The following is a 25402-nucleotide window of genomic DNA, read 5'->3' as shown; positions in this document are numbered from 1 at the left end:
GCTGTTTTCTTTACTCCTTTCAGGTTTTAACAGCAAATTAGTTGCATGTTTAATCATCTAGGAATTTACCCAGATTTATTTATTTAGACAGATCTTGACCCCCCAATGTTCAGCACAAAGTTACACCGATGTATTAGGCAGCACCTTCTGGGCAAGTCATTTGCAGTTTTGAACTCTTAACTGTCAGATTTAAAAATTTAAAATCACTGTAAATTACTTTTACCTCAACATTAAAATGTTACCATTACAGCACGCTTATTTTTACTAAAACTTCAGTTGTAAGCCATTGCTAGGTTTCTTGTGGTCAACGTGACAAGATTAATGTCTGAGCCACAAACACCAGAATTTTACAGCTTTTAAATATTAAAGTATTTTTACTTGTAACAGAAAAAAAAGCGCATAATCAGGTTCCACAGACTTTATTTCAGCTGACTCAAGACAGACTCCTCACACAATCCTCTGTACAACACTGTTCCCTTCTTTGAAAACGAAAATACAAACACAATATAAGTTATGTACAAAAATAAAGCATGTTAAAAAAAATTACAGAGATACAAGACACAACAATTTTAATGCTCATTTGGGCATGGCTGCTATAAATAGTGACAGTATTCATATGAGCTTTATTTTGCTGAACTACCCAAAAAAAAAGGAAAAAAAAGAAAAGAAAAACAAAACGCCAGTAGCACCATTCTGAGTTCGTCCACGACAATGTTTGCCATCCGAGCATGGATGACACCCCGCTCTTGTGTTTCACATGAATTTTAAAGCCCCATGGCTCTGTGCAGTGCAAAAAAGTAAATCAAAATACTCCCGTTAACACAAACCAGTGAACATGTAATTCAATTAAAATAATGCTGCAAAACCTTTACAAACCTCTCACCAGGAGAACTTTCTAATGTAACACTTTCCACTGTTAATGAAATGTAACTGTTCATACTGTATTTATTTATTTTTAGTTAGACCATAGTTTGATTGGTGCATACAATCACCTAAGAAGGCAAGCTGCCATAAAAAAGGCAGCTTAATGAACCATCTCAACACCGACACACATTTAATGTGAACAAAAAATAATCATAAAAAAGGACAATTTCTTCATTTTAATGGACGAGTTCTGTTAAGTTAGTGTAGTGTCGTGAGTGCAAAAACGATACTGAAAACATTATCCTTCACAACTTCTCAATTCAAAACAACTCATGAAAGAAAACTCTAAATGTCACTTTAACATCTTCCAGGAGCTGCACCAAACACATTTCCATTAACACAAGTATTCAGTGTAAGCCATCTGACACACAGACAAGGCAAGAAGTGAAGGCAGACGAGCAAAAAGATGTATAACGTAACAGAGCAGGTGAATGCATATGCGGAAACATACTGAGTCTGTTTAACATAAACGTGTAGCTTAGAAGCCTGCCATATACTTAGCTACAATTAATAAATCATTCATATCGACTATGATATAAAAACCATCTCACAAGTAACTCAGACTTTTTTCCTGCGCTGACAATCAAAATGTTGCACATTATGCCGAAATCAAGTCTTTTGTTCTCAATGGCAATTCTGATTGTCACTTTTTGGGGGAGGGGGGTATAAAGCACATGTTGGTTCAAAGCAAGCACATGGTTTTACACCTCTGTTGGTCAATGAGAATAATTTTAACAAGAGTCCAGCTTCAGTCTTCAGTCGCATAATCTGTCGAGTGCACTCATACCTCTTTAGTGATCACAGACACGATGTGACGCATTTTGCTGATACGTATAGCAGTTGTAGTGTATTCTAGAGACAGCTGGCTTGGTCATGTGAAGCACTGAAATACAGTATAGCAACACATAATAGAATAAAAGACACTTTAAATTCATTATACAGTATATGTACATCTCTTCAAAATGCTCAAGTTGCTCTTACTTCTGGATATTGTCATTGCCTTGTGGCTGTTTCTTTCAAAATTAATTTATTATATACCAAACCCTTTAAAGACTTATTCTATCTCTCATAAAAATGTTACTTGTTTCTCTACATAGCCATAGTGGTCAGGTGCTGATGCCCCAGCAGCCCCTTGCGGCCTGCACCCGCTCCTGGATGCCCGCCTCCATTGCCGTGGCCACAGTATTCCTGCAGGTTCTGTCGCAAAGTAACCAGTGCGGAGCCCAGACAGGCGCGGTTCGGAGCCAAGACACCCCCCGGCAGCTGGAAGAGGACTGTAGCCACTCCAGCCATACCATCATCTGTGGGCTCCAGGGTAATGGGCCCCACCTTGAAGGAGGAATAGGAAAAGCCCATAAGCTGAGAGAGGAAAGGGTCAGGACGGCAAAAGTGCTGGTAAGCGCTGTATGTGGATGGGTGGTGATGATGTGAGGCTGGGTTGCCAGCTGTGGTACTGGCATAATGATGGGTGTTCAAGTAGTGCAGTGGTAAATGCTGGCCGCTGTTGCCTCCTCCACCCAAGGTGAGGTGATGGTGGTGATGGGCTGTGGGTCCGGAGGATGGGTCATGTTTATAGGAGACAGGTCCTGCTCTGCCCCTCTGGCCAACCACCACTCCACTTAACTTGCTTGTGCGGGCATGAGCAAGCGACACAGTGCTGCCCCCTACCCCTCCACCAGATGAAGGCAAGTAGATGAGCTGAGGCTCCTCCGGCTCAAGGTATATAGTGAGCTTAGCAAAAGGCCTTGATGCCATCTTTGTCATCTCCTGAATGTGGCGACGCTGCTCCCGACGGAAGTCCAGGAACTGCTTAACCTTCCACAGGAGGACGCAGACAGACAGGAAGAGGAAAAAGCAGGAGAAGAAGACAGAGAAGAAGACAAAAAGGTCAATGTGGGCTTGGTCCTGTCGCAGAAACAGCAGGCCCTGGGACTCTCCTTGTCTCTCTTCAGTTCCAACACCTCTCAGAGCGATGTAAAAGCGACTAGATTTCAAGGAGTGCACCTCATGGGGGAAGGTGATCACCACACGATCTCGAACACCACGGACAATCAGCACCGTCTGGGGTTTCCACACGGTGATATAGGTGATGAGTCCTTCAGCACGTTCCTCTCTAATTTCCCTTTCCGCTCCTGGAGGTTTTGCTTGCAGGCTTTGGGAAAGCACAGAACCTGCAAAGTTGGATGAGGTGTTGGCAAACACCTTTATAGGGGATGGAGGTGAATCCTTTTCTGTCCCGGCAGTTTTCCCTGGAACTACAGATTCCTCCTCGATCTTGATGGTGTGAATCCCTGTGTATCGATCTACGTCCACAATGAAGGTGTCATGAGAGTTGGACACGTACACCTCCACCTCACCAAAAGTGACATCAATGGTGACCCGAATGTCCACATTGGTGAACTTTGGCTGGGCAGCAAAGAATACAGTGCGCCCCTTGGGCAGGTTGCGAATGGTGGGATCATGAAAGCAGTTGGTCTGCGATGTGGGGTCAAAGCAGCACTCTGTGTCCACATTAAACTGACGGTAGCACTGACGCCCATTCACTGGTGTACCATTGAAAGAATCCTTGCACTTTGCACACTAAATGAAAGAGTAAAACACAGAATTTAAGCATGTTTCATTCACTGACAAAAAAAAAAAAAGAAAAATGTGGATTTCAACAAGTCAAAACTGTAAAAAGTGGAAACTGTGAACTCCAGCATGCACATACCTGTTGTCTGTAGCAATCTTTGCGATCACTCTGGGGGCTGCTGAGGCAGGAGGAGGTCTCTGTGTTGTTTTGGCAGGGGCAGCCTGTGCCATCGTGTTCATTGCATGTGTCTGCGTGGCCATTACACTGACACCTGTGATGAAGAGGAGAAATTAACATTCACTACAACTGTGCATGTATAAGCATTTCTCTTAATAGTAAAAGACACATCTGCTGATTATAACTGACAGACCAGGTACTGAGTAATCAAAATCACACATTAAAACTTTATATAATAACTTTATATAATAACACTCCAGTGACAGCTCAGCAGCAGATTTTACTCACTTCTCACACTTCCCCTGCAGCAGGAAGTAGCCACTAAGGCAGCTCTCACACCGATCCCCTACGCTGTTGTTCTGACAATTTACACATACAGCATTCTCCTCTGTTGGACCCTCAGACACCCAGGACTGAATCTAATAGGAGGACAAAAAGTGACAGAACTTTAAAACTAAAGTGGTTTGTGTTTGTTTTTTTAATATAAATATATTCACATACACAAACCCTCACGGATTTCAGTTACTTACGCTGTTAGGGTCAAGAGGATATAATTGTAGAGTTTCCTGTGCCTTCTTAAGTTCATCCCGGGATAGACACACAGCGCTGTTTCCCTTGCAAAATTCCCGACATGGATGGCAAGTGCCACCCCCCTTGGCAGAGCCCACAAACAGAGGCTTACACTTCTCACAATGTTTACCCTAGATTTGGGGCATAGAGGAAACAAAGTGGATTACTGAATATGAAAAAAAAAACAAAAAAAAAACGTTTAAGGCACGTGAATGTAGATTATTATAAGCACTTACCATGGTGTTATTGTGACACTCCAAACAAACATCTGGTTTGTTAACACCAGCACAGTTGCTGTGTTTGTTGCAGCTGCACTGAGAGGAGCAGTTATCCCCTACAAAGCCAAAGTGACACTGGCAAACTCCAGGGGATGTGCATGTCCCATTCACACAGCCTTGTGCACACACTGGCTCACACTGACCAGAAATACTGCACAGAAGGACGCAAAAAGCGGAGATTTCAGTGAACTTCTTCAGTCACTACACAATAAAGTTCAAACTATCCTCTTATATTACCTGCTAAGTATGTAACCCTGTTTGCAGGTGCAGTGGTATCCTTGTGGCAGATCGTGGCAGTCCTGAGTGCTGTTACAGTTGTGATGACCGTTGGCGCATTCATCCTCCTCTGGACAATGGAGAAAAGACCAGCTGCTGTTTGTCAAAGGGCAGACACCCTCACTCACACCTGTGGAGGGGGGGGGAGAGAGAAAGACACAGAGGTATGCTGATAAATAACAAAACAATCCACTCATAACATGCCAAGATGCTCAGCTTCTTCAAAACCATAAATTTAACATTGTTCTCACCATCAAGTCCTCCCTGTAGGCAGCGTCCAGCTCCATTGCCCCCGCGAGAAGAACACCAACCACACTGAGGCCTAGCAATGCACTGGGAGCACTGAGTGAGCTGGGAGCACTGGGGAGAGCAGGAGTCTCCCCTAGAAAGCAGTCGACCGCACTGGCCTGCCTCACACCGGAGGGGCAGAAAAGATCGGCTCATGCACTACAGGAAGGGGAAAGAGATTTGCTCAGTTAAATTAAAAAGAAAATAAATTAACTTAAAGTCCAACATTCCAATCAGGGGTGGGTGATACGGCCTCAAAGTTATGTCACAATATTTTCAGAAAACATATGTTTTAATGATAACACTACAACATAAAAAAATATAGGAACATTTTAATGATGGTTGCGCACAGCAACATTTATAAGTGTAAGTAAATGAACTGCATTTTCTATCCTTCCTTCCAATGAGCTACTATCACTGATGCTAACCTTAGCAATCTACTAAAACAAGGTGCCAGAGGTAGCAGCAACATAGTACAATAGTAGTGACACAGCACCACATCCAGTGAGAGTAAAGTAAAACCTAAGCACAAAAATGTAGCTTAGCTACTGTTAAATAATGCATTATCAGAGCTAATTTCAACTGCTCCCTCACTTACAAGGAGTCGCCACAGTGGCTCATCATGTTTGATCTGGTAGATTTTTTACATTAGACACGCTTCCTGATGCAACCATAAAACTATCCACCCAGAATTGGGATAGAGATCTGCTACTTGTTAGGAGAACATGTAAACCACTACTTTGTTACATGAGAAACTGAAAAATGTTTTCTACCTGGGATATCATTTCTTGAGTAAAGTCTTAACCAGCTGGTCAAAGCCCCTTTCACCACAATCTGTATTGCATCATATCTTTAGCCAAATAAAAGACAACTACATCCACTGTTTGGTCTTTCTGTCATGTACAACCTGCGAGTGAAATTAGCGAGTGCTACGGCGACACTGGGTAGAGCGGGTCTTTCACACATTGACAGCACAACACCGATCGCTAATATTGCCCCCTTCACATCCTGTTTGCACTTGTTAGTGGGTTTTTTGGCTTCAACTGGTCGTTTCCACCTTCAGTTGGAACTATTTTCTTGCATATTGAGCTTTGTTAGAGGTTGTTGAAGTAGCTCTTTTTTAAGTTATTCTTTAATTGCATTGCTATAGCTGTGATATTGTGACATGATCATATGATGATGACAATCTTACCCGCTGCAGGGCCATGCTCCACACACAGTGCTGCCAGCCCCCATCAGAGCCATTGGAGCTCAGACAAAGGCTGCAGTTATGGAGACTGTGGCATGGCGGAGGGCACGGCAGAGGAGGGGATGACTCCACCTGCATGGGTGAGACGTTGAGCAGAGCGTAGCTGAAACATGTCCAGTCATAAGTGGGATTCACACTCAAGATGCGCCTCGTTTCGCCTGGAGAAGGGAAAAAAAGAAGAGAAGGGGGTCGACATTTCTTATTGGAAAATATTTATTAATCATAAAATTCATTTTCTGTAACACCAACACATCATCTGAACCTAGGTACCTGTGCGTTTGAACTGGCGAGTCCACATGCATTTTCCAGAAGCTGTACACTTGGGGCAGTCAGAAGCCTCACAGCTAGTCTCAGTGCAGTTGCTGGACAGGAAGATCTCTCTCTGGTTGATTCGACAGTCATGTACAGCTGTGCAGCTGAGAGAGCTGCTGATACAAGCCCCCTCTGGACAATTTGTGCACCACTTACACTGTAAAACAGGCTGGGAATTTATTAAGAACAGACTTTAGTTCACAGTAACGGTCTCTCTTTGAGTGATTAACTGTGTTTGAGAAGGGGCATTACATGTTACCTGGGATTGACTGGAAAATGTTTTAGGGTGTCGTGCAAGGCATTCACTGCATGTCTTGAGTCTGCGACATTGGTCTGGCTCACGAGGGGTTGGAGAACAGGGAGACTGTCCAGTGAAGCATCCCATTCTGATGGAGAACAAGGAACAGAAGTGAATGTCATATGCATTTTATTTCATAGCTGCACATAACTTCAAGCTCAGAATTGCTGTCAAACAACGTGTTACCTCTCAGCAGTGTCAGAAGAAGCACAGCTCCCTCTACACCATATGCAGCTGCCTGTGGTGGTGTTGCAAGCCTCTGGTGTGGGAAGAAGGGCGCAGGGGTCAGAGGGCACAGACAGGGTTAGGAGTCTGCCAAGGGTGACGCCATTGAAGCCTCCTGACAGGAAGAGACGACCGCCCCAGCTCGTCATAGCAAGGGACACCGAACCATTAACTGGATCTCCAACAGCTGACACTAAAACAAAAACACGAGAAGAGATTAGCCTATGATGTTTTATGATTTACAAATTAACCTGCAGCTAGAAATGTATAGTTACCTGGTTGTATCCAGGTGTTACAGTTGATCTGGTACAGAGAGACAGAGTTACTGTAGTCTTCTGCTTCTGTCCTGCCGCCCACAATCACCATAGTGTCTTTAATCAGTGCAGCAGCATGGAAGAAACGGGACAGGGGCTACACAGGAGAGAGATGACACAGCAGGAATCCAGAAGTTATCTTTCTAAAGTGGATGGATGGATGTCAACTGCTTGGATTTTCCAACTTCTTACCTTAATACCCTGAGAGGTGGCCAGCAAAGACCAGGTGAGGTTGGGGTAATACAGGCTGTAGAGCTCAGCAGATGGCTCTACACTTTCCACGTGAAAGCGGTAGCCTCCAAAGACATAGATGGCATCAGTCTGTTCATGGTAGACTGCCGTGTGGCCATACAAACCTGATTCAAGAACAAAGCAAGTAAAATAGGTTTATGTGCAATGAAAAGAGTGTTTAGAGCTATATTTGTCTCTTTAAAAAAAAAATTTTTTCACAATGTGATTCTGTATTGTTATAACAATAAGCGGTGCATCAGTGAGTTATTGACATTATGAAAGGCTTCAAAAACCTGTAGGTGGTGTGCCAGTGTGGGGGGCAATGGTCCAGTTTCCAGACTGAGGGTTGAACTCAAGTAAATGGTGATTGAAACCATTTTCAGGAGAGTAACCGCCAATCAACAGCACAGAGCAGTCTCGCCGTACAGTTAAAGTGTGACCTGCCACTGGAGGAAGCACTGTGCTCTGTCAGCAGAAGAAAATTCATTAGTTAAAGAAAGAAAAAAGATTTTTCACATATTCTTTATTTCCATATCAAGTCAGATACCAACCTTGTGCTCTCTCCAGACTAAACTGCTGAGATTGAGAGTCCAGGTATCCATGGAAACGCCATCTTGTGTGACCCCACCTACTACCAACATAAAGTTATGATTGGCTCCAGCGCCAGACTCATGACTCAGCATTGCAGAGGCGTGATGGTAGCGAGGGTTTGGCATCGACCCTTCTTCCACAGAGCTTGTCAACATTTGTGTCCAACGACGTTCCAACACAGAATATCTAAACCAACCAGAAGGAATTATTACACACATACAGAGGCAACACTGCACTACGTGACTGTGAGATTACCTAACCAACTTGTTGCTGGATGCCTACGCCAAGCTATGTGCAAAAGGGTTATGTAAGTTTTATTGTTCCTATGCTACAGTCTCAGAATATTATTATTATTATGCCAATAAAGGTGATTGTGATAGATTAAAATGTTGAAGATTATATTTCAAAATGTTTAAGATGCTGCTGCAAAGAAAGCAATGCATTTCAAGATTCAACATTCGTGTTACCAATTCCATAAAACCAAAATCAAAATGTAACTTATTCGGAGTTACAAGTTGAACAAAGGTTTGTCCCAAATATGAACAAACTCCTTCAAGGAGTTAAACACATGACACTTTCACAGTAATAAGACAGAAGGTTTTCAGTAGTTTTCACAAATGGATGGGCTTGTTGCCTGAAATGGCATTTTTCTACTCTGAGCACTCCAAATGCATTTCTACTACCATACCCATTCACCCATTCAAACACACATGCATTTGAGTGCATATAACCTAGCATTCATACACACTCACTCTGATAGATTCATCAAGTGCAACTTGGGCTTCAGTATTTTACCCAAAGATACTTTGACATGAAGACTAGAGTAGCCAGGTATCAAACCTCTCACCTTCCAATAGACAACCTACTTTAGCTCCTGAGTCACATGTGCCCCAACCTGAAACATGAATACTACTGAAAATTGATTCTTACAAGCTCTTTGTCTAAGCATTTATAGACTGTTGTTGCACTTTCTTACCTATAGACATTTCCCAGAATTCCTTCTGTCAGAGAAAGCCCTCCATACATCCAGAGGTTGCCCTGTGGTCCAGACACCAGAGAGTGTCCCATCCTGTGGAGGAACCTGTGGGCCTGGTTCTGTTGGGGGGAAAGCACAATGTTTATTTGTGTGTGCTGCGTTGTGTCAGCCATGCACACTTCAGTATTGTTCTCGTTTGTTTTTCTTTGGTCCTTACCACAGTCATCTGTGTGTCCAGTAAGGTTTCCCACACCAAGCTGTTGAAGTCTCGAGGAATAGAGCAGTCTGACCCAACCCAGCTCTCTGAGCACACGCACACTCCCAGAGACTAAGACAAACAGAGTTATGCTGGTTAATGTTCTGTGTTTTATTTTATAATTTTTTTAAAACTGACTTCCTAAACAAAAAAACCCTCAAAAACCAACCAACCAAACAAACAAAAGAAAGTTAACAAAAAAAACAAAAACACGAAAATTATCAAGTACACAACTAGAAATATGTTTTTATGAGCGTTACAAATAAAATAAAAATAAAAATGTCACAGTATATTTAATTAAGTTTTACTTTTGAAAAAAGAGACACTTGGAAATTTAAGAAAAGCAAACTTAAAAAAAAAAAAAAGTTCACAGCTCTTACTATATTACAAGTTCCTCTTCCTTCTGCTATTCCACAATCCTGTGGGCACACTAGCCGGTCACAGTGTGGTCCCCCATATCCCTGAGGGCACTGGCAGAGCCCACCCTGGCACTGGGCTCCACCTGGACATACAGATCCATCTTCATCCTCATCAGAGCTCTGCTGACACCGTCGTACCCAGAAAGATGCATTGAAGCCTTGAGGTCTGTCTGAAGTGACGTTGGCTTCAAAGTAGACTGAGATCACACCTGGAGGTAGAAGAGACGATTATACGATGCTGAGTGATTGTGTATATGTAAACTGGTTTTGTAGTCTAAACTGTGTATTTATTAATCAATGAGTTAAAGATAAACCTGAAGTGGCCTCCACTGTGATAGGCTGAGTCCTCGTGGTGCCACAAAATGCTCCAATTAGATTGTGATCAGAATGTACGACTCCGTTACCCAGAAAACGAGGCAGGCCATCGAACACATAGACATACGAACTCTGAAAAATAAAGCATCCTGAATGTCATGAACACAGTTTCAGGTACAGTGAGCTGTTAAGTAATTTGTGTTTATTTGAACTCACTTTACAATGGGTATGAGAGTCTGGGTGTAGTGTGAGAGCTACTGGGGGACAAAACTGTCTGGGCAGACAGGGTGCCAAGTTTTCAGTCACAGAGAGGACCCACAGGCAATGAGAAAGTCCACCTTTCCCCTCTGTGCCACTCCGCCACCCCAAAGAAGAGGACAGGGGAATGGTGGTGGAGGAAGTGGAGGACAGCAGGACAGAGCGGCCCTGGCACTGGCGGTAACATGTTCCATTGTTCCTAGATGGTACAGGATAGCATAGACAAGTCACGATCACAGAATACACTGAAAATCATTCAAGGAAATTATTCCTACTCAGCAAAATAGTGAAGATCTTTACCTGGGATCTCCATAGTAGCCAGGCAGACAGGACTCGCAGTGTGGTCCCTGAGTGTTGTGGGTGCAGTAACACTGGCCTGTCTGGTTGTGACAGTATCCCTGGAGAGAGTCGCCGTGTCCGTTACACTCACAGGGAACACAGCCGCTGCCACCAGCCAGGGCTGAGCCAAAGCTACCTGGACGGCAGTGCTCACAGTGAGGCCCTGTAGTCCAGTCTGAAAGTGAAGCAAGTGAATGTTAACCAATAAACAACACGACAGCCTTTATCTATCAAACACCAAAATGCCTCCCACAGTTTCAGTTTTATGAATAGTGACTGAAATCAAATCACTATAATCCCTTTATCAAAATCTGACCTTGGCATTCATCACAGATCCCTGGAGCAGTAATACAGGTGGAGTGGAAGTTGCAGCCACAGTCAACATCACATTCTACGCCACTCAGAACCAGAGTAGCGGGATCAGATGTCCAGCCCAGGGCGCATTCACACTCAAACCGTGGGCTGCCGCTACACTGGCCCTCACGACACTCATTGTAACAGCTGTGGGACGAAGGAAGATAACTCAATGAGCAAGACGAATAAAAAGATTTTATTAAGAGATTTAAAGAAGGAATTCGTGGATTACTGTATTTTAATGCACTTACGTTTGGTTGCAGTGCAGTGTGCCATCCCCTGTGAATCCTCTCTCACAATGGCACTCATATGAAGTGGGAGTGTTGATGCAGGTAGCAGAGGGGTGACAGTTGTGGAGGCCCAGCCTGCATTCCTCTACATCAGGACATGTGGGATAGGCCCAGATTGCATCTTGCTCTTCATCACTCAAATGCTCCAACTCCATCTCCATTTCTAAGGGGCGAGGTGGGGCTGAAGTTTGGGGTTCAGGGCTAGAGAAGCAAGAAAGACAAATGTAAACTTGGACTGATATACTACACACACATCTGGCTATCAGTTTGTTCAGGATATATGTACAAGAAACATGATGAGAGATATCTCACTTTGCAGCCCGAGCTTCAGCCACAGCCACACTACAGTTATACACTGATGGATCATCCATTCCTGCCCAGTCTCCCCTCAAGCATCTGAAAAGAAGGGCAGAAAATACGAAATACACACAGAAATCACAATGAGTGTTAACTTATCAGCAACCTGATACTATAAAGATTGCATTTGCCTTATATGCAGTTCTGGGAATCTGTATACTTTTTTGTGTTGTTATGGGTTTGCTGTACTTACTTTCCAATTGTGGGATTATTGTAGTCACCACACCAGCCACACTGAAAAGTCTTCAGGCACTCTGTACATGTGTTTAAAGCTGAACACTGCTTACACTGGGGAACTGAGTGAACACTGACAAGCAAAAAAATAATATTTTATTATTGATTGCCATTAAAGGGTCAATTCAACTGTCTGGCAAAATCTAAATGTGTTGTTTCTTGTGTTTTTGCTCATCTAATGCGAGTATATTACTGCATGTGAAAGCATTTGGAAAGTTAAGAAAAAAAATTCTCTCTTCAGGGCTGACGCTTCAGTACCTTCCACTTTTAATCAAATACTGGCAACTGCTTTTGATACCAAATCCAAAATCCTTGTTTTAAATTGAGTTTACATGAATACAGCCTCTCCGTGAATCGCTACCTTATCGTGGTGGAGGGGTTTGTGTGTCCCAGGGATCCCAGGGGCTATGTTGACTGGGGGCTTTTGCCCCCTGGTAGGGTCTCCCATGGCAAATTGGTTGTGGGTGAGGGACCAGACAAAGAGCGATTCAGAAGACCCTTATGAAGAGAACATCGAGGGAACAGTTTACCCTGCCCGGGATAGGGTTACCGGGGCCCCGCCCTGGAGCCAGGCCCGGGGAGGGTGCCCGAGGGCGAGCGTCTGGGCCTTAGTCCATGGGGCCCGGCCGGGCACAGCCCGAAGAGGAGACATGGGCCCATCCTCCCGCAGGCGCCATAGGGGTCGGGTGCATTGTGTGCCGGATGGCGGCCAGGAGCGGAGGCCCTGGCGGACTGATCCCCGGCTACCAAGACTGGTAATAGGGACATGGAATGTCACCTCTCTGGTGGGGAAGGAGCCTGAGTTAGTGCGTGAGGTTGAGAGGTACCGGCTAGATATAGTCGGGCTCACCTCTTGGGCTCTGGAACCAGTCTCCTGGAGATGGGCTGGACTCTGTCTCAGTCTGGAGTTGCCCCTGGTGAGACGCGGCGGGGTGCTGGAAGGTGCTCCACCTGGAGTCTCTGTTGTCCTGCTGGGAGACTTCAATGCTCACGTGGGTAACGACAGCGAGACCTGGAGGGGTGTGATTGGGAGGAACGGCCTCCCTGATCTGAACCTGAGCGGTGTTTTGTTATTGGACTTCTGTGCAAATCACAGTTTGGCCATAACGAACACCTTGTTCGAACATAAGAGTGTCCATAAGTGCACGTGGCACCAGGACGCTCTAGGCCGTAGGCCGTTGTAATCGTATCACCAGACCTGCGACCATATGTTTTGGACACTCGGGTAAAGAGAGGGGCTGAGCTGTCAACTGATCACCACCTGGTGGTGAGTTGGATCATGTGGCGGGGGAGGATGCTGGACAGACCCGGTGCACCTAAACGCGTAGTGAGGGTGTGCTGGGAACGTCTAGCAGAGGCCCCAGTCCACGAGATCTTCAACGCACACCTCCGGCAGAGCTTCAACAGCATTCCGAGGGAGACTGGGGACATTGAGTCCGAATGGACCATGTTCAGCGTCTCCATTGCTGAAACTGCTGCACTGAGCTGCGGCCGCAAGGTGGTTGGTGCCTGCCGTGGTGGTAATCCCCGAACCAAATGGTGGACACCAGAGGTGAAGGAAGCCACCAGGCTGAAGAAGGAGTCCTATCGGGCTTGGTTAGCCTGTGGGACTCCGGAGGCAGCCGACAGCTATCGACAAGCCAAGCGGAATGTGGCTCGGGCAGTGGCTGAAGCAAAAACTCGGGTGTGGGAGGAGCTCGGAGAGGCCATGGAAAAAGACTTTTGGACTGCCTCAAAGAGATTCTGGCAAACTGTCAGGCGTCTCAGGAGGGGAAAGCGGTGCTCTACCTGCACTGTGTATAGTGCTGGCGGAGCGCTGCTGATGTCGACTGAGAAAATTGTCAGGCGGTGGAAGGAATACTTCGAGGACCTCTTTAATCCCACTGACACGTCTTCCGAGGAGGAAGCAGAGTCTGGGGATGAGGGGAATGACCTGCCAATTTCCAGGGGCGAGGTCAGTGAGGCAGTTAAACAACTCCTTGGTGGCAGAGCCCCTGGTGTTGATGAGGTCCGCCCCGAGTTCATGAAGGCTCTGGATGTTGTAGGGCTGTCCTGGTTGACACGCCTCTACAATGTTGCGTGGAGATCAGGGCCGTACCCCTGGACTGGCAGACCGGGGTGGTGGTCCCCATCTTTAAGAAGGGAGACCGGAGGGTGTGTTCCAACTACAGGGGGAATCACACTCCTCAGCCTCCCTGGGAAAGTCTATGCCAGGGTGCTGGAAAGGAGAGTTCGTCCGCTAGTCGAACCTCGGATACAGGAGGAACAATGCGGTTTTCGTCCTGGTCGCGGAACACAGGACCAGCTCTTTATCCTCTCAAGGATACTTGAGGGTGCATGGGAGTTTGCCAAACCAGTCTACATGTGTTTTGTGGACTTGGAGAAGGCATTCGACCGTGTCCCCCTGGGTGTCCTGTGGGAGGTGTTGCAGGAGTATGGGGTGTCTGGCCCATTGCTACGGGCCATTCGATCCCTATACAACTGTTGCAAGAGCTTGGTTTGCATTGCCGGCAATAAGTCGGACTCGTTCCCGGTGGGTGATGGGCTCTGCCGGGGCTGCCCTTTGTCACCGGTTCTGTTCATAATTTTTATGGACAGGATTTCTAGGCGCAGCCAAGTGGCTGAGGGCTTTCACTTTGGTGGCCTCAGAATCTCATCTCTGCTTTTTGCGGATGATGTGGTTCTGTTGACTTCATCGGGTGAGGGCCTCCAGCTCGCACTGAAACGGTTCGCAGCCGAGTGTGAAGCAGCGGGAATGAGGATCAGCACCTCCAAATCTGAGGCCATGGTTCTCAGCTGGAAAAGGGTGGAGTGCCCACTCCGGGTCGGGGATGAGTTCCTGCCCCAAGTGGATGAGTTCAAATATCTCGGGGTCTTGTTCGCGAGTGATGGGAGAAGGGAACCGGAGATCGACAGACAGATTGGGGCTGCGGCTGCAGTGATGCGGACGCTGCACCGGTCCGTCGTGGTGAAGAGGGAGCTGAGTGTAAAAGCGAAGCTCTCAATTTACCGGTCGATCTACGTCCCTACCCTATGGCCATGAGCTGTGGGTAGTGACCGAAAGAACGAGATTGCGGATACAAGCGGCAGAAATGAGCTTCCTCCGAAGGGTGGCTGGCCTCTCCCTTAGAGATAGGGTGAGAAGTTCGGCCATCCGGGAGGGGCTCAGAGTAGAGCCGCTGCTGCTCCACATCGAAAGGAGCCAGCTGAGGTGGTTCAGGCATCTGACAAGGATACCTCCTGGGCGCCTCCTGCGTGAGGTGTTCCGGGCATGTCCCACCGGGAGGAGGCCCCGGGGCAGACCCAGGACACGCTGGAGAGATTATATCTCTCGGCTGGCCTGGGAAAGCCTTGGTGTTCCCTCGGATAAGCTGGAGGAGGTAGCTGGGGAGAGGGAGGTCTGGGCCTCTTTGCTTAGGCTGCTGCCCCCGCGACCCAGCCTCGGATAAAGCGGATGAAGATGGATGGATGGATGGATGGATGGATGGATGGATGGATGGATGGATGGATGAATACAGTGACCAAATGAAAGGGTGCTTGCTGCTATTAGCAGAAATTACACTCACAGCTGATTATGAGGTGAAAGTTGCAATTAAAATTGAAGTGGAGTTGTTAGTCTGTGTTGACCTGGCCATGCAAGGGAAATACTACTACTACTACTAGTAGTACTACAAATCATAATAATAAGGCTCAGAAAAAGCAATATGAACTTATTTTCCATTAGACATAGTAAGAAGTAAATTATAAATAAGACAGGTACAAGCAGGAGCCCTGACCAGCAGTAGTCTTAGGGATGAGCAGAAGAACAAAACTTGAATTTTTAGAGGCAGTCAAACACATTTCATCATTTCACAGGATAAAAATACAGTTGGAACAGTCTTGAAATGTCAGAGCCAATTATGTAATGTCAGTCCAACTGTACAGTTGCTAACACCCAGAAAAAGGCAAGGAAACCTTTGGACAAATAAAGAGATGAGAGCGCGTAACCAGGGAAACCGCTTAAATGCTGATGACTATGGGTTTTTAATTTTTGCTATATAACTTTGCACTGTCCACTTTCTGCTGGGACTAATAACGGTTATCTTATCTTACAAAATATTTAATATGATGACTTTACTGACTTACTTACTCTTAGGTATTCATGAGTCATTTGATTATGTTAAGCATGACTTTACATTTAAAATGTAAAAAAGAAAATGATTATAGTCATTACAGCATTATAGACATGATGACTATATTATTATAGTATTTATAATGATTATAAATAAAACAAAAGGAAAAAACAAAAATATCTTAACAATGTTCTCATCTTACCTGTCATACCAATCCCTACACTCTCCATAGGGGTACTTTGTGAGGTAGGCAGCAAAATAGAAGCAGGCTTGAGCAGATTCACACCACGCACACTGGCTGGAGTTGGAAAGGCATTCACCACATGTCTTTCTCCTGTAAAAGAAAGTGAAAGTAGAGTAGAAAAGATGAGCTGGAGATGTTTGTATGACCGAAAATAATATGTAAAATGAATATTATTTTTCAACTCACTGGTTGCACACTTTAGGACACCCCCTTGGATCACGTATGGATCCATCTACTCTTCCTCGCCGACTGCACTGGTAGTCGCCTTTCTTGCTGGAGTTTATCTGCCACTCACAATAAGGGTCCTACAATCAAAGTTAGCACAGCATGAGTCAAGAATACAGTTATGGTATACAAGTCAGAATAATGACAGATAATGTCAGTTTTTATGTGCATCTGTGTTATACCTGAGTACAAGCAGAGCAGTCTCTGTATTCTTCACACATGGTGCAGTGCTGGGGTGCTAACAGCAGATGGAGCTGACCTTCCATCTTCCCTTCACTGTTCAGCCCCTCAGGGCAGGGTTCGAGGTCTGGGCTGTCACGCAGCAGACAGCGGGACAAAGACGGGCACCAGCCACAAGACTGGTCTGACAGGCAGGCCAGACAGGACATGTACCCTGAGCAGGAACCTGAGCGGTACGGCTCCGAGAATAGGAAGGAGATCTCCTAGAAGGAGATATCACAAGATATAAAGGAAAGGGTATTAAAACTATGCTTTTGTTTCATGATCTAAGAAAAATCACAAAGGAATTTTGCATAAGTTAGTTTTGCTGTTGAAGTTAAACTCACACTTCCTCCAGGCAACGTTCTGTTCCAGATCAAGGCCATCTCACTTGTTTGTCCTGAGCCCGAGTTGTTCAGGTAGCCCTCCGCCTGAACAAGGTAATGGTTTCCCCGAGTGAGGTTAGAGAAAAGTCGACTCCCATCTGGTCGAGTCAGGAGCTTCAGCTCCTTTTCCTGCTGAGCTGCCCAGTGACCCACCACCTCCTGATCAGCAAATGGGTTCACAATGCACAAAATATGGACATGAAGAAAATATGGATAAAACAATAGTGTTTCATAACAATATTGAGCCCTGGGGACAAGGATATTGGCTTTCGCCAACAATTCTTAAGCATTCCAACAGTTCCAATGTTTGGCCATATGAAATTGAAATTATTTTAATTTATTATCAAATCTACTACAAATAATCCTCTAAAGAATTATGCTGTAAAGAAAGAGACAAAGAAATTCCAGCTGACATGCACTTCTCCTCACCATCTGGCTGGAGTTGGGTCCTGTTGCCATTCGAGCCTCAAAGTGAAGCCTCTGGATGCGAGCCCACATGGAGACCGTCTCTGTAGGAGGGGGTGCAGGTGGAGGCCCGCCCCACAATGGGTGGACAAACCCCCTAAACTGTAAGGCTACGTCCATTTCTGTGGTAGGGCCAAGCATGATGGTGGCGCTGCGGAGGATGGTTACCTAATGTGAGGGGTGAGGAGGATGGAGGACAGTGGAGGATGATGGAAGTGGAAACACATCAACAGAGGCACTATTCTCTACTAACTGCTCCACAAAGTTTCACAAACAACTTGAACAAAAATATCCTTTCCACCCAAAGCAAACAGAGAAAAAGAAAAAGAGACATGACGAGGTTAAAAAGCATAAAGCACAAAGAAAAACTAACAAAAGTAGAATCATTATATCCAAGCTCGAATGCAATATTGGTGGCAGGAAGGAGGAGTAAGTATAAGCAGAGAGGGAAGCAGTTACAGGCTCAACTGGTAAAGTCAAAACATTTGGACTCCATACCTGGTCAGGCTGGGAGTCGTTGCGGGGGTGCTGGAAGGTGAGCAGGTGCAGTCCCGGGACATAGTTCTCGGTGCGACAGGAGTGGAGGGAGGTTAGGAAAAGGGTACGCTCCCCCCACCAGCCGTACGCCCCTGAGATCTGGTCCACACGGCACGCACTTCGCTCTGTGAGACCGAGAGGGAAAGGTCAGCACATGCACAAAAAAAACCCCTAAAATACCCCCACACATCGGGCCTCTTAAATCTCATATTACAGCAGCTTTCTACTGTGCACTACTGTACTGAAATGAATGTAATTGGTAAGTCTTGTTTGACGTGTGTTCTGAAGGAGTAAAATGACCTCACTGCACCAGAAGTATGTGACTAGACAGGCGAGTCAAACTGTGGTTTGAGGAACCTGTCCAGTCTCAGCTGGGTATAGCCAAGTCACTGTACTTCACCTCTGAAACACACCAAACACGAGTCAATTACGTCCCTCCCATGTCAACTCCCAACATCATTTTCCAGTCTTGACCCTTTTCGTCTGCCCTCATTCCTCCCTCCCTGGGACTCACCTGACACTGGTAGGCAGGACTCATTCTGAACACACCAGCCAAATTCACCAGGGGCACGGGCCAGAGAAGCTGGAGTGCCACTGAACACCAGACAGGACTGGCAGTCAGACAGGAAGCGAGCAAGGCCCAAGCAACCAGTACTTCCACACTGCGACCAGAAAACAGAATTTGCACTTTAGCTATACCTAAACAAACAGTCTGAAAAGGAAAGGATTAGATTTCTGAAAACGTAGAAATGGATCCCCCCCCCCCAAAAAAAAACAAAAAAAACAGGCATTGTTACAATTTAACACAAAGTCTGAGAGAAGTGTTACCGGGTTAGTGGGCTGGTACTCTCGACAGCGGCCTTCACACCAGCTGCACTCTGGGTTCTTCAGGCACATATTTTCATCTACTGCCTCAGCACAAACAGCATCCTGATGATGAAACAAACAAACACAACAATTTCATTACCATTAGATGCTCTTAGTCAACATAATTTTCAACCACTGAGATTCTTCCAGCCACAGACAGTCTTCCAAATACTATTGGTTTACAGCGCTTTCACTCACCCTGTCACCTTGGTCGCTACTGACAAAAAGGGGAACTTTGTAAGCCACAAGGTCTCCACGCGCAATGCCACTGTAACCTCCAGCAACCAGCAACACTCGTCCCTCCATCACTGCAGCAACATGTGAGTAACGTCCCCTCACAGCATCACCACCTTGGAAAAATATGACAGCTCTGTGACCACTTCACATGCAGAGGTAACAATCACTAAGATGGATGGTGTTTAAAATGGACCTTAAATAAAAAAACAAATGTAAAACAACAAGAAAAAACTGCATGTGCCTTTGCATTTCAGAGTTCTGGCATAAGGCTACCCACTCAGGAAAAAACTGAAGATGGTGAAAATAAAAAAAGTTGAAGTAAAAAGGAGAAGTGAAAATAAACTTGTGCATTTGTGCAACCTGCTCAGATCTCAAATGGATTTTAGCCCCAAATCTTCTGATTGTCCCTTAGGTTTGTACAAATATACTCACAGTGGAGCATAAAGACATTTAGTGCTTATTTCATCTACATATACAAAGTGGACTTTATTTGGCTGTCTAATCACAACCATTTCAAGACCAAATAAAATATAATGTGCTAGAAAAATAAATCAAACACGTAAGGTGCAATCTAGAAGTCGGCTGTTTTGTTCACTTTCATACTCACTGAGTTTCTCCTTTGCTGAGACCCACTGGTGACAACCCAGATGGTAGAAAAAGATTTCCTCATCATAGCACTTTTCCTCATGGAAATGAATGTGCACATTTCCTCCTGCAAGACAAACAAACAGATAAATATAAACATGGCTGGACTGATTATGAAACAAACTCTGCTAATTATCTCAGGACTCACCGTAGACAACCATGTAGTTTCCAATGACAGTGGCTGAATGGAAAGCTCGCTCTCTTGGGCCAGTTGCTGCGAAACGCGAACGGAAGGATGTCCAAAATCGTCGATCCACATGGAACACGTCTGTTTTGTTCACCCTGACACTAAACCTAAGAAACATATACAGTATGTATATTTCTATTGTCTATAAAGATGCCGTTTTTTAAAAGTCCCCACTTCCTGGAGTTTTCTGAAGCACTTAACTAACTTTGTGTAGCAAGTTATCACAAAAGAATTAAATCTTGGGATAAAATATATCTTATTATGTTGGGATGAGATGATGAGATATTGGTCCAATACTGACTTAAAAAGCTCAAGTGGACATTGATGACAATGAGCCTGTCTAGGGAACAGATTGTGTGTTGCTTACACAAAATGTCAGCAAAAGTCAGTGATGCTAGTGCATCACTAGCAGGAGGGATTGATAAAATAACAGACTAAACTAATAGTATAATTAATAAACTTAGGAAATCAATGTTTAAGTGAGTGTGATGTGGTCTTATACATAAAAGACAGATTCCCACTCTCCTCTCAACCTCTACCTTCTAATGTATGAGAAGGTACACACCTGGCAGTGGTAGGCCTGTGCCCTCCATAGACAAGTAATGTCCTGGAAGGGCCGTGGAAGACCATGGAGTGCCCAGCAGTGGCAGGTGGCTTCCCACCTGTGGGCTGAACCGTCTCCCACCGTCCAGAGCCATGCAGGCCGAACCGATACAGAGTCGAGGAAAACATATCCTCCTCAGTACGACCTGGGAAACAAATTTGGGTTTGTTCGTTTCTTAGTGGATTAAAAATGCTGATATAAAAAAAGACAAAGTGCAACGTGACAGTATACATGCGAACCCACCTCCAAACACATAGAGATAACTGTCTACTATAGCCGCAGCGTGATTAGCCAGTTTAGGAGCACCACGTGAAGTGGAAAAGCCAAGCTGTTGCCAGTCATCATTGAGAGGCCGGTACATCCACACATCATTGGCCAGGGAGCCGTTGGCTAGCTCTCCTCCAAAGACAACCATTTTACCCATATACTCTACTGCTGTGTGGGAATGACGAGCCACCTGACAGAGTAGGAGAGCCAAAGAGAGCACGAAGGAAAGGAATACGATTGAGATGTTAAACCAAAAAATGAGAATGCTAGAATTCCCATCGACTATGTTTACATGTGCAAACAAATAGGATATATTAAAAAAAAGTGAGTGAGCAGAGTATACACTGCAATAAACTGATTTCTATAAAAACTAAAAATGCACATTTGTCATAAACAGGTTCGATAAATTAAAAAAAAATATTCTTAAACAGTTACAACATTATTTACAAAAAAATAAGCAAATATTCTTGACTTTATCGATTTACCTTGTTTTTAACAAGCAATCAGTAGAATGTAATACTCTATCACCACAAAGTGGCATTAAATAAATACGGTCAATGAGCACTGAACAAAAATAAATAAATAAATAAATAAATACATAAATAAATAAATAAATAAATAAATAAAAGAAAGCAAGAAAGGCATGTTAAAAGTTTTGATATCCACAAGTATGCAAGGATCTACTTAAATTCAAGTGATGGAAATTTTAACACTAGATGGTGACCTTAAGGATCTGTGCAGATGTCTGCATGTCTGCCAGTCTTTTGCTACTGGATGACTGCATCACAGAGCACTAGCTACCATGTGCCCTTCAGCCACACTTCAAATAAGTGTAAGAGGTGCTAACTGTCAGAAACTGGTTAAACAGCTGTGCCATGTTGAGATTAGGTCGTACGTTTGGACAGTAACCAGAGAGAAGCATAAAATAAAATGTTTAAAAAGTGTGAATAATGGACTGCATTAACTGAGTTGTTGGAGTGAAAAAATTGAGCATTTGTATTAAAATTTTACAAATGATATTAAACAGCTGTAGAGACCAACTTTGTGAGACTGGTATAGTCCTGCATTAGCTAGTAATATGTTTCTGTTTTTTAAGATTTTGCATTTAGGCTATTGCAATAAATGGCCATAAGTAAATGGTTAAACTAGTATAAGTTATAAGTAATAGTAATAGGTTTTGGCTTTAATCCTTCTCTATAGTTTTAATATTGTCTTTTAAAGTTATTTTAAAAAGAAATCCTGATTCCAGAGTTGTTCCTGAGTTCCTGGTTGTCAGAGGATAAGTTGGGGCCTGACAAGTCATTGAGAGAAAATCTTGGAATGGATATCTTTGAATCCATTCTCCTGATTAAGGAAACTACATTTCTTGCCTACATGACATTTTGAGGATCAATTTATTGTAAAGTGCTGACAGTAACTTGGACACTTGTTTGCATAGAGAATGACAAAGCAAATGCAATAGCAGAAGGTAAGAAAAACAGCACATGTTTGAGTGTATGTTCACTTACAGGTGAATGACCATAAGACCTGCTTTCCCATTGGTTGGATGTAAAATTGTATTTGATCAAGTCACCAAGAGCTCTGTTCAGATCAAATCCTGCAAAGAAGATAAGCAAAATATAATTCAAACAAGCCAATAATGAGATATGAGACTGATGACTCAGACATTGGCATTCAGCTCTAACAAAGACATCAACATCACTGATGGTTAATATGTAACACAGCAACAAATTGTGTTGAGTTATGATTATTAACATATACCAAAGAATCAAAGTCAAAAACCTTGCCGTTGTCTTGTGTGTTAAAAATGTTTTTCTAAGCAGAAAAATTGTATCAGTGGAATTTAACTGTGTGTTGCTCTTACCGCCAAACAGGTACATGGCTCCTGTGGAGGAGAGGTACACGCCTGCAGAACCTGTCCTGGGAGGTGTGTAGGGGTTTTCTTCACTCACACGCCACCACTTCCCTGCACCGCTGTCATTATAGAGACCAAGCTGGCAGTTTTGACCCACAAAGCCTGGCTTACACAGACAACGCTCTCCTTTCTGAAAAATGAATGAAAGCAAATATGAAAAGTTTCATCACGGCACACAAATGAATAACCTAATCAGGTTGAGAAACGCGTTACTGTGCGACTATAGTATATATTTTTTGTGTGTGTTCATTTAATCGTCCCTATCCCTACTCTTACCTTGTCACACTGGCCGTTCACAGAACAAGCTTGAGTGCACAGAGGGGTTGTACATGAGGGCCCACCCCAACCCTGATGACAATGGCACTTTGATGTAGAGGAATCACAACGACCATGACCGCCACACGCTCCAGGGCACAAAGAGAAGGTGTAAGTTGCATTGAAACCCAGGAGGTTGTAATTAGCGTCACTGAAGAGGTGAAGCAGCATCTGGAACACAGTTTAAGAGTGAACACAAATTAAGTTAGAATTCAATGCTAATGAAGTTTCAAGAATCATCCTGGCCTTTCAGCTGTGGTATCTTTTCTTGGTTACCTTGCCAGACTTTGCTTCAACGGGCTGGGGCAACGTGTGGCCACTCAGACTGGCTAGCAGGGGGCTTTGGTAGGAGTCCCCATCATACACAAAAAGGTAGTCATAAGTGCACTCTGTGTTCATGAAGGTGAAATTCAAGACAATGCGGTGACTGTTGTTGGGAGCTGGAAAATATGAAGAATTCGATAAATATCACTTTGAATAATCACAGAAAACAACAAAAAATAATGACAAAAACCATTTTCTCCACCTTTGATGAGCCACTCGCAATTCCCATTGACAGAGTAGTTTCCTGCTCCATCTGTCACATAGCCAGGTGGTCCCCTCAAAACCTGCCTGTGGCCCTTGCAGTCCCCTGCCTGGCACAAAGGCGACTTGGCCAACAGGAGAACCACCAGTATGAAGGAGACAGGGAGGGGGGAGGCCATCACTGGCACTGCCTGAAAGATGGAAAGGGAAAGAGCAAGGTGGGAATCGGTTGGTGTTGGTGTCCTAATAACAAACCTTGAACATTTTCAGCACATATGAAGACCAATCTCTTAAGGTTCGTTTATCGACTACATATAACAACTGAACGATCCGATCTGGATACAAGGGAACGCCTTATGGACATCAAAGTCCCCCTAGTTGTTCTCAGGTCTCGCTGTTCAGTCTTATGCCACTGAAAGGGTCCAATTTAAAGCGCTATGAGTCATATGTCAACTGCAATGCCATTCACCCTGCAGCAACAACCAATCAGGCTTAATGATCAGATTACAAGGATTACTACAAATTGCCAGACTCAAGAAAAGCTATTGCAAAAATTCTTATGCTGATGTTGCTAACGTGTACAGGGAAGTAGCTCGTAAACATTACGACTCCAGAAATCATACCACACAAACGTCAAGGTGAAACGACGATAATCCACATCTGCAGTGTTACATTAGAATAGCAGACAACACAGTTTAACTTTTATTATCTGGGTTTCTTACAACAAACTAGCCAAAGGATGAACCTACGACAATTAGCAGCAAGGGTCTCTGCAGGCTATCACAACAAAGCTAACGAAAGGGTAGCTAAGCTAAGGTAGCAAACGGAATACAGTTAATCTGAGCTCATCAGTTGGTCTGGATACAAAATAACACTTACCATTTCCCGTCTCTTTGTTCGCATGGTGGTTTACATTTTCGGCAGGCCTTTAAACGTCAGTTACTGCACGAGCTAACTAGTGAGGGCTGCAAACTGACAGCTGGCTATCCAGTCGATACTAAATTGGATTCACTGCAGAGGAGAGCGCTACAGCATTCTGCTCTGCTAGCCTGTCCGCTAGCTAGTGGTAGCGGCTCGGCCAAATCCAGATGCGCAATCGTTGGTTGCTGCAGACCCTAAAAGAATCAGTCATTCTTGAGAGTAATTCTTCATTATGTAATAACAAAATGATGGTACACCTCGGGGAACTGCTTGCAGCTATCAGCGACACGTTTTAAAAGCATCGACGCTACTCCTGCGGACCATGTTGTGGTGAGAAGCCAGTGTTTTGGTGCTTTTTGGCAGGCGAGCAATAACCAACGGTGACCAACACAAAGACCCATCCCACTACTGCCACCCAGCGGAGACAATCAAGATTTACACTTGGATCTTGTGTAAGCCATAAACGGAGGGTTGTTTATGAAATATTTTGTTCATTATTTATATCACTTATTTGTGGATAAAGTGAATGCCTTTAGAGGTTCAGCAGCGGATCATCTATTTGCATTCTTATGTTCTTGCTTTTTGTTTGTTTGGGTATCTGTAAGCACTTATTGATTTTCTGCAAATT

General features: G+C 44.4%; 1 protein-coding gene across 1 annotated transcript; it reads right to left on the bottom strand.

Annotated features, from left to right (window-relative positions):
• Positions 1–403: 403 nt before the first annotated feature.
• On the bottom strand, positions 404–24968 carry megf8 (multiple EGF-like-domains 8). The gene is made up of 44 exons (XM_026183994.2): positions 24733–24968; positions 23855–24044; positions 23605–23768; positions 23290–23499; positions 22963–23143; positions 22607–22695; positions 21075–21288; positions 20793–20976; positions 20189–20334; positions 20003–20107; positions 19357–19508; positions 19120–19221; positions 18806–18953; positions 18253–18416; positions 17719–17922; positions 17251–17448; positions 16867–17127; positions 16646–16764; positions 16418–16549; positions 12063–12176; positions 11825–11908; positions 11474–11713; positions 11185–11369; positions 10830–11043; positions 10488–10728; positions 10271–10403; positions 9918–10165; positions 9499–9609; positions 9282–9400; positions 8266–8491; positions 8008–8179; positions 7676–7839; positions 7445–7580; positions 7131–7362; positions 6906–7032; positions 6605–6815; positions 6278–6492; positions 5049–5244; positions 4759–4927; positions 4480–4672; positions 4204–4374; positions 3962–4092; positions 3635–3767; positions 404–3504 (listed from the first exon to the last, which is right to left on the bottom strand). The coding sequence occupies exons 1-44, from the start codon at positions 24754–24756 to the stop codon at positions 2014–2016; spliced, it is 8643 nt and encodes a 2880-aa protein (XP_026039779.2). The 5' UTR covers positions 24757–24968; the 3' UTR covers positions 404–2013.
• Between the last annotated feature and the right edge of the window lie 434 nt (positions 24969–25402).

Source organism: Astatotilapia calliptera, chromosome 11 (genome assembly GCF_964374335.1).
Source record: "Astatotilapia calliptera chromosome 11, fAstCal68.1, whole genome shotgun sequence".
NCBI classification, from domain to species: domain Eukaryota; kingdom Metazoa; phylum Chordata; class Actinopteri; order Cichliformes; family Cichlidae; genus Astatotilapia; species Astatotilapia calliptera.
Note: the sequence above shows the minus strand (reverse complement) of the source record. Positions and strands in the feature narration are given on the sequence as shown.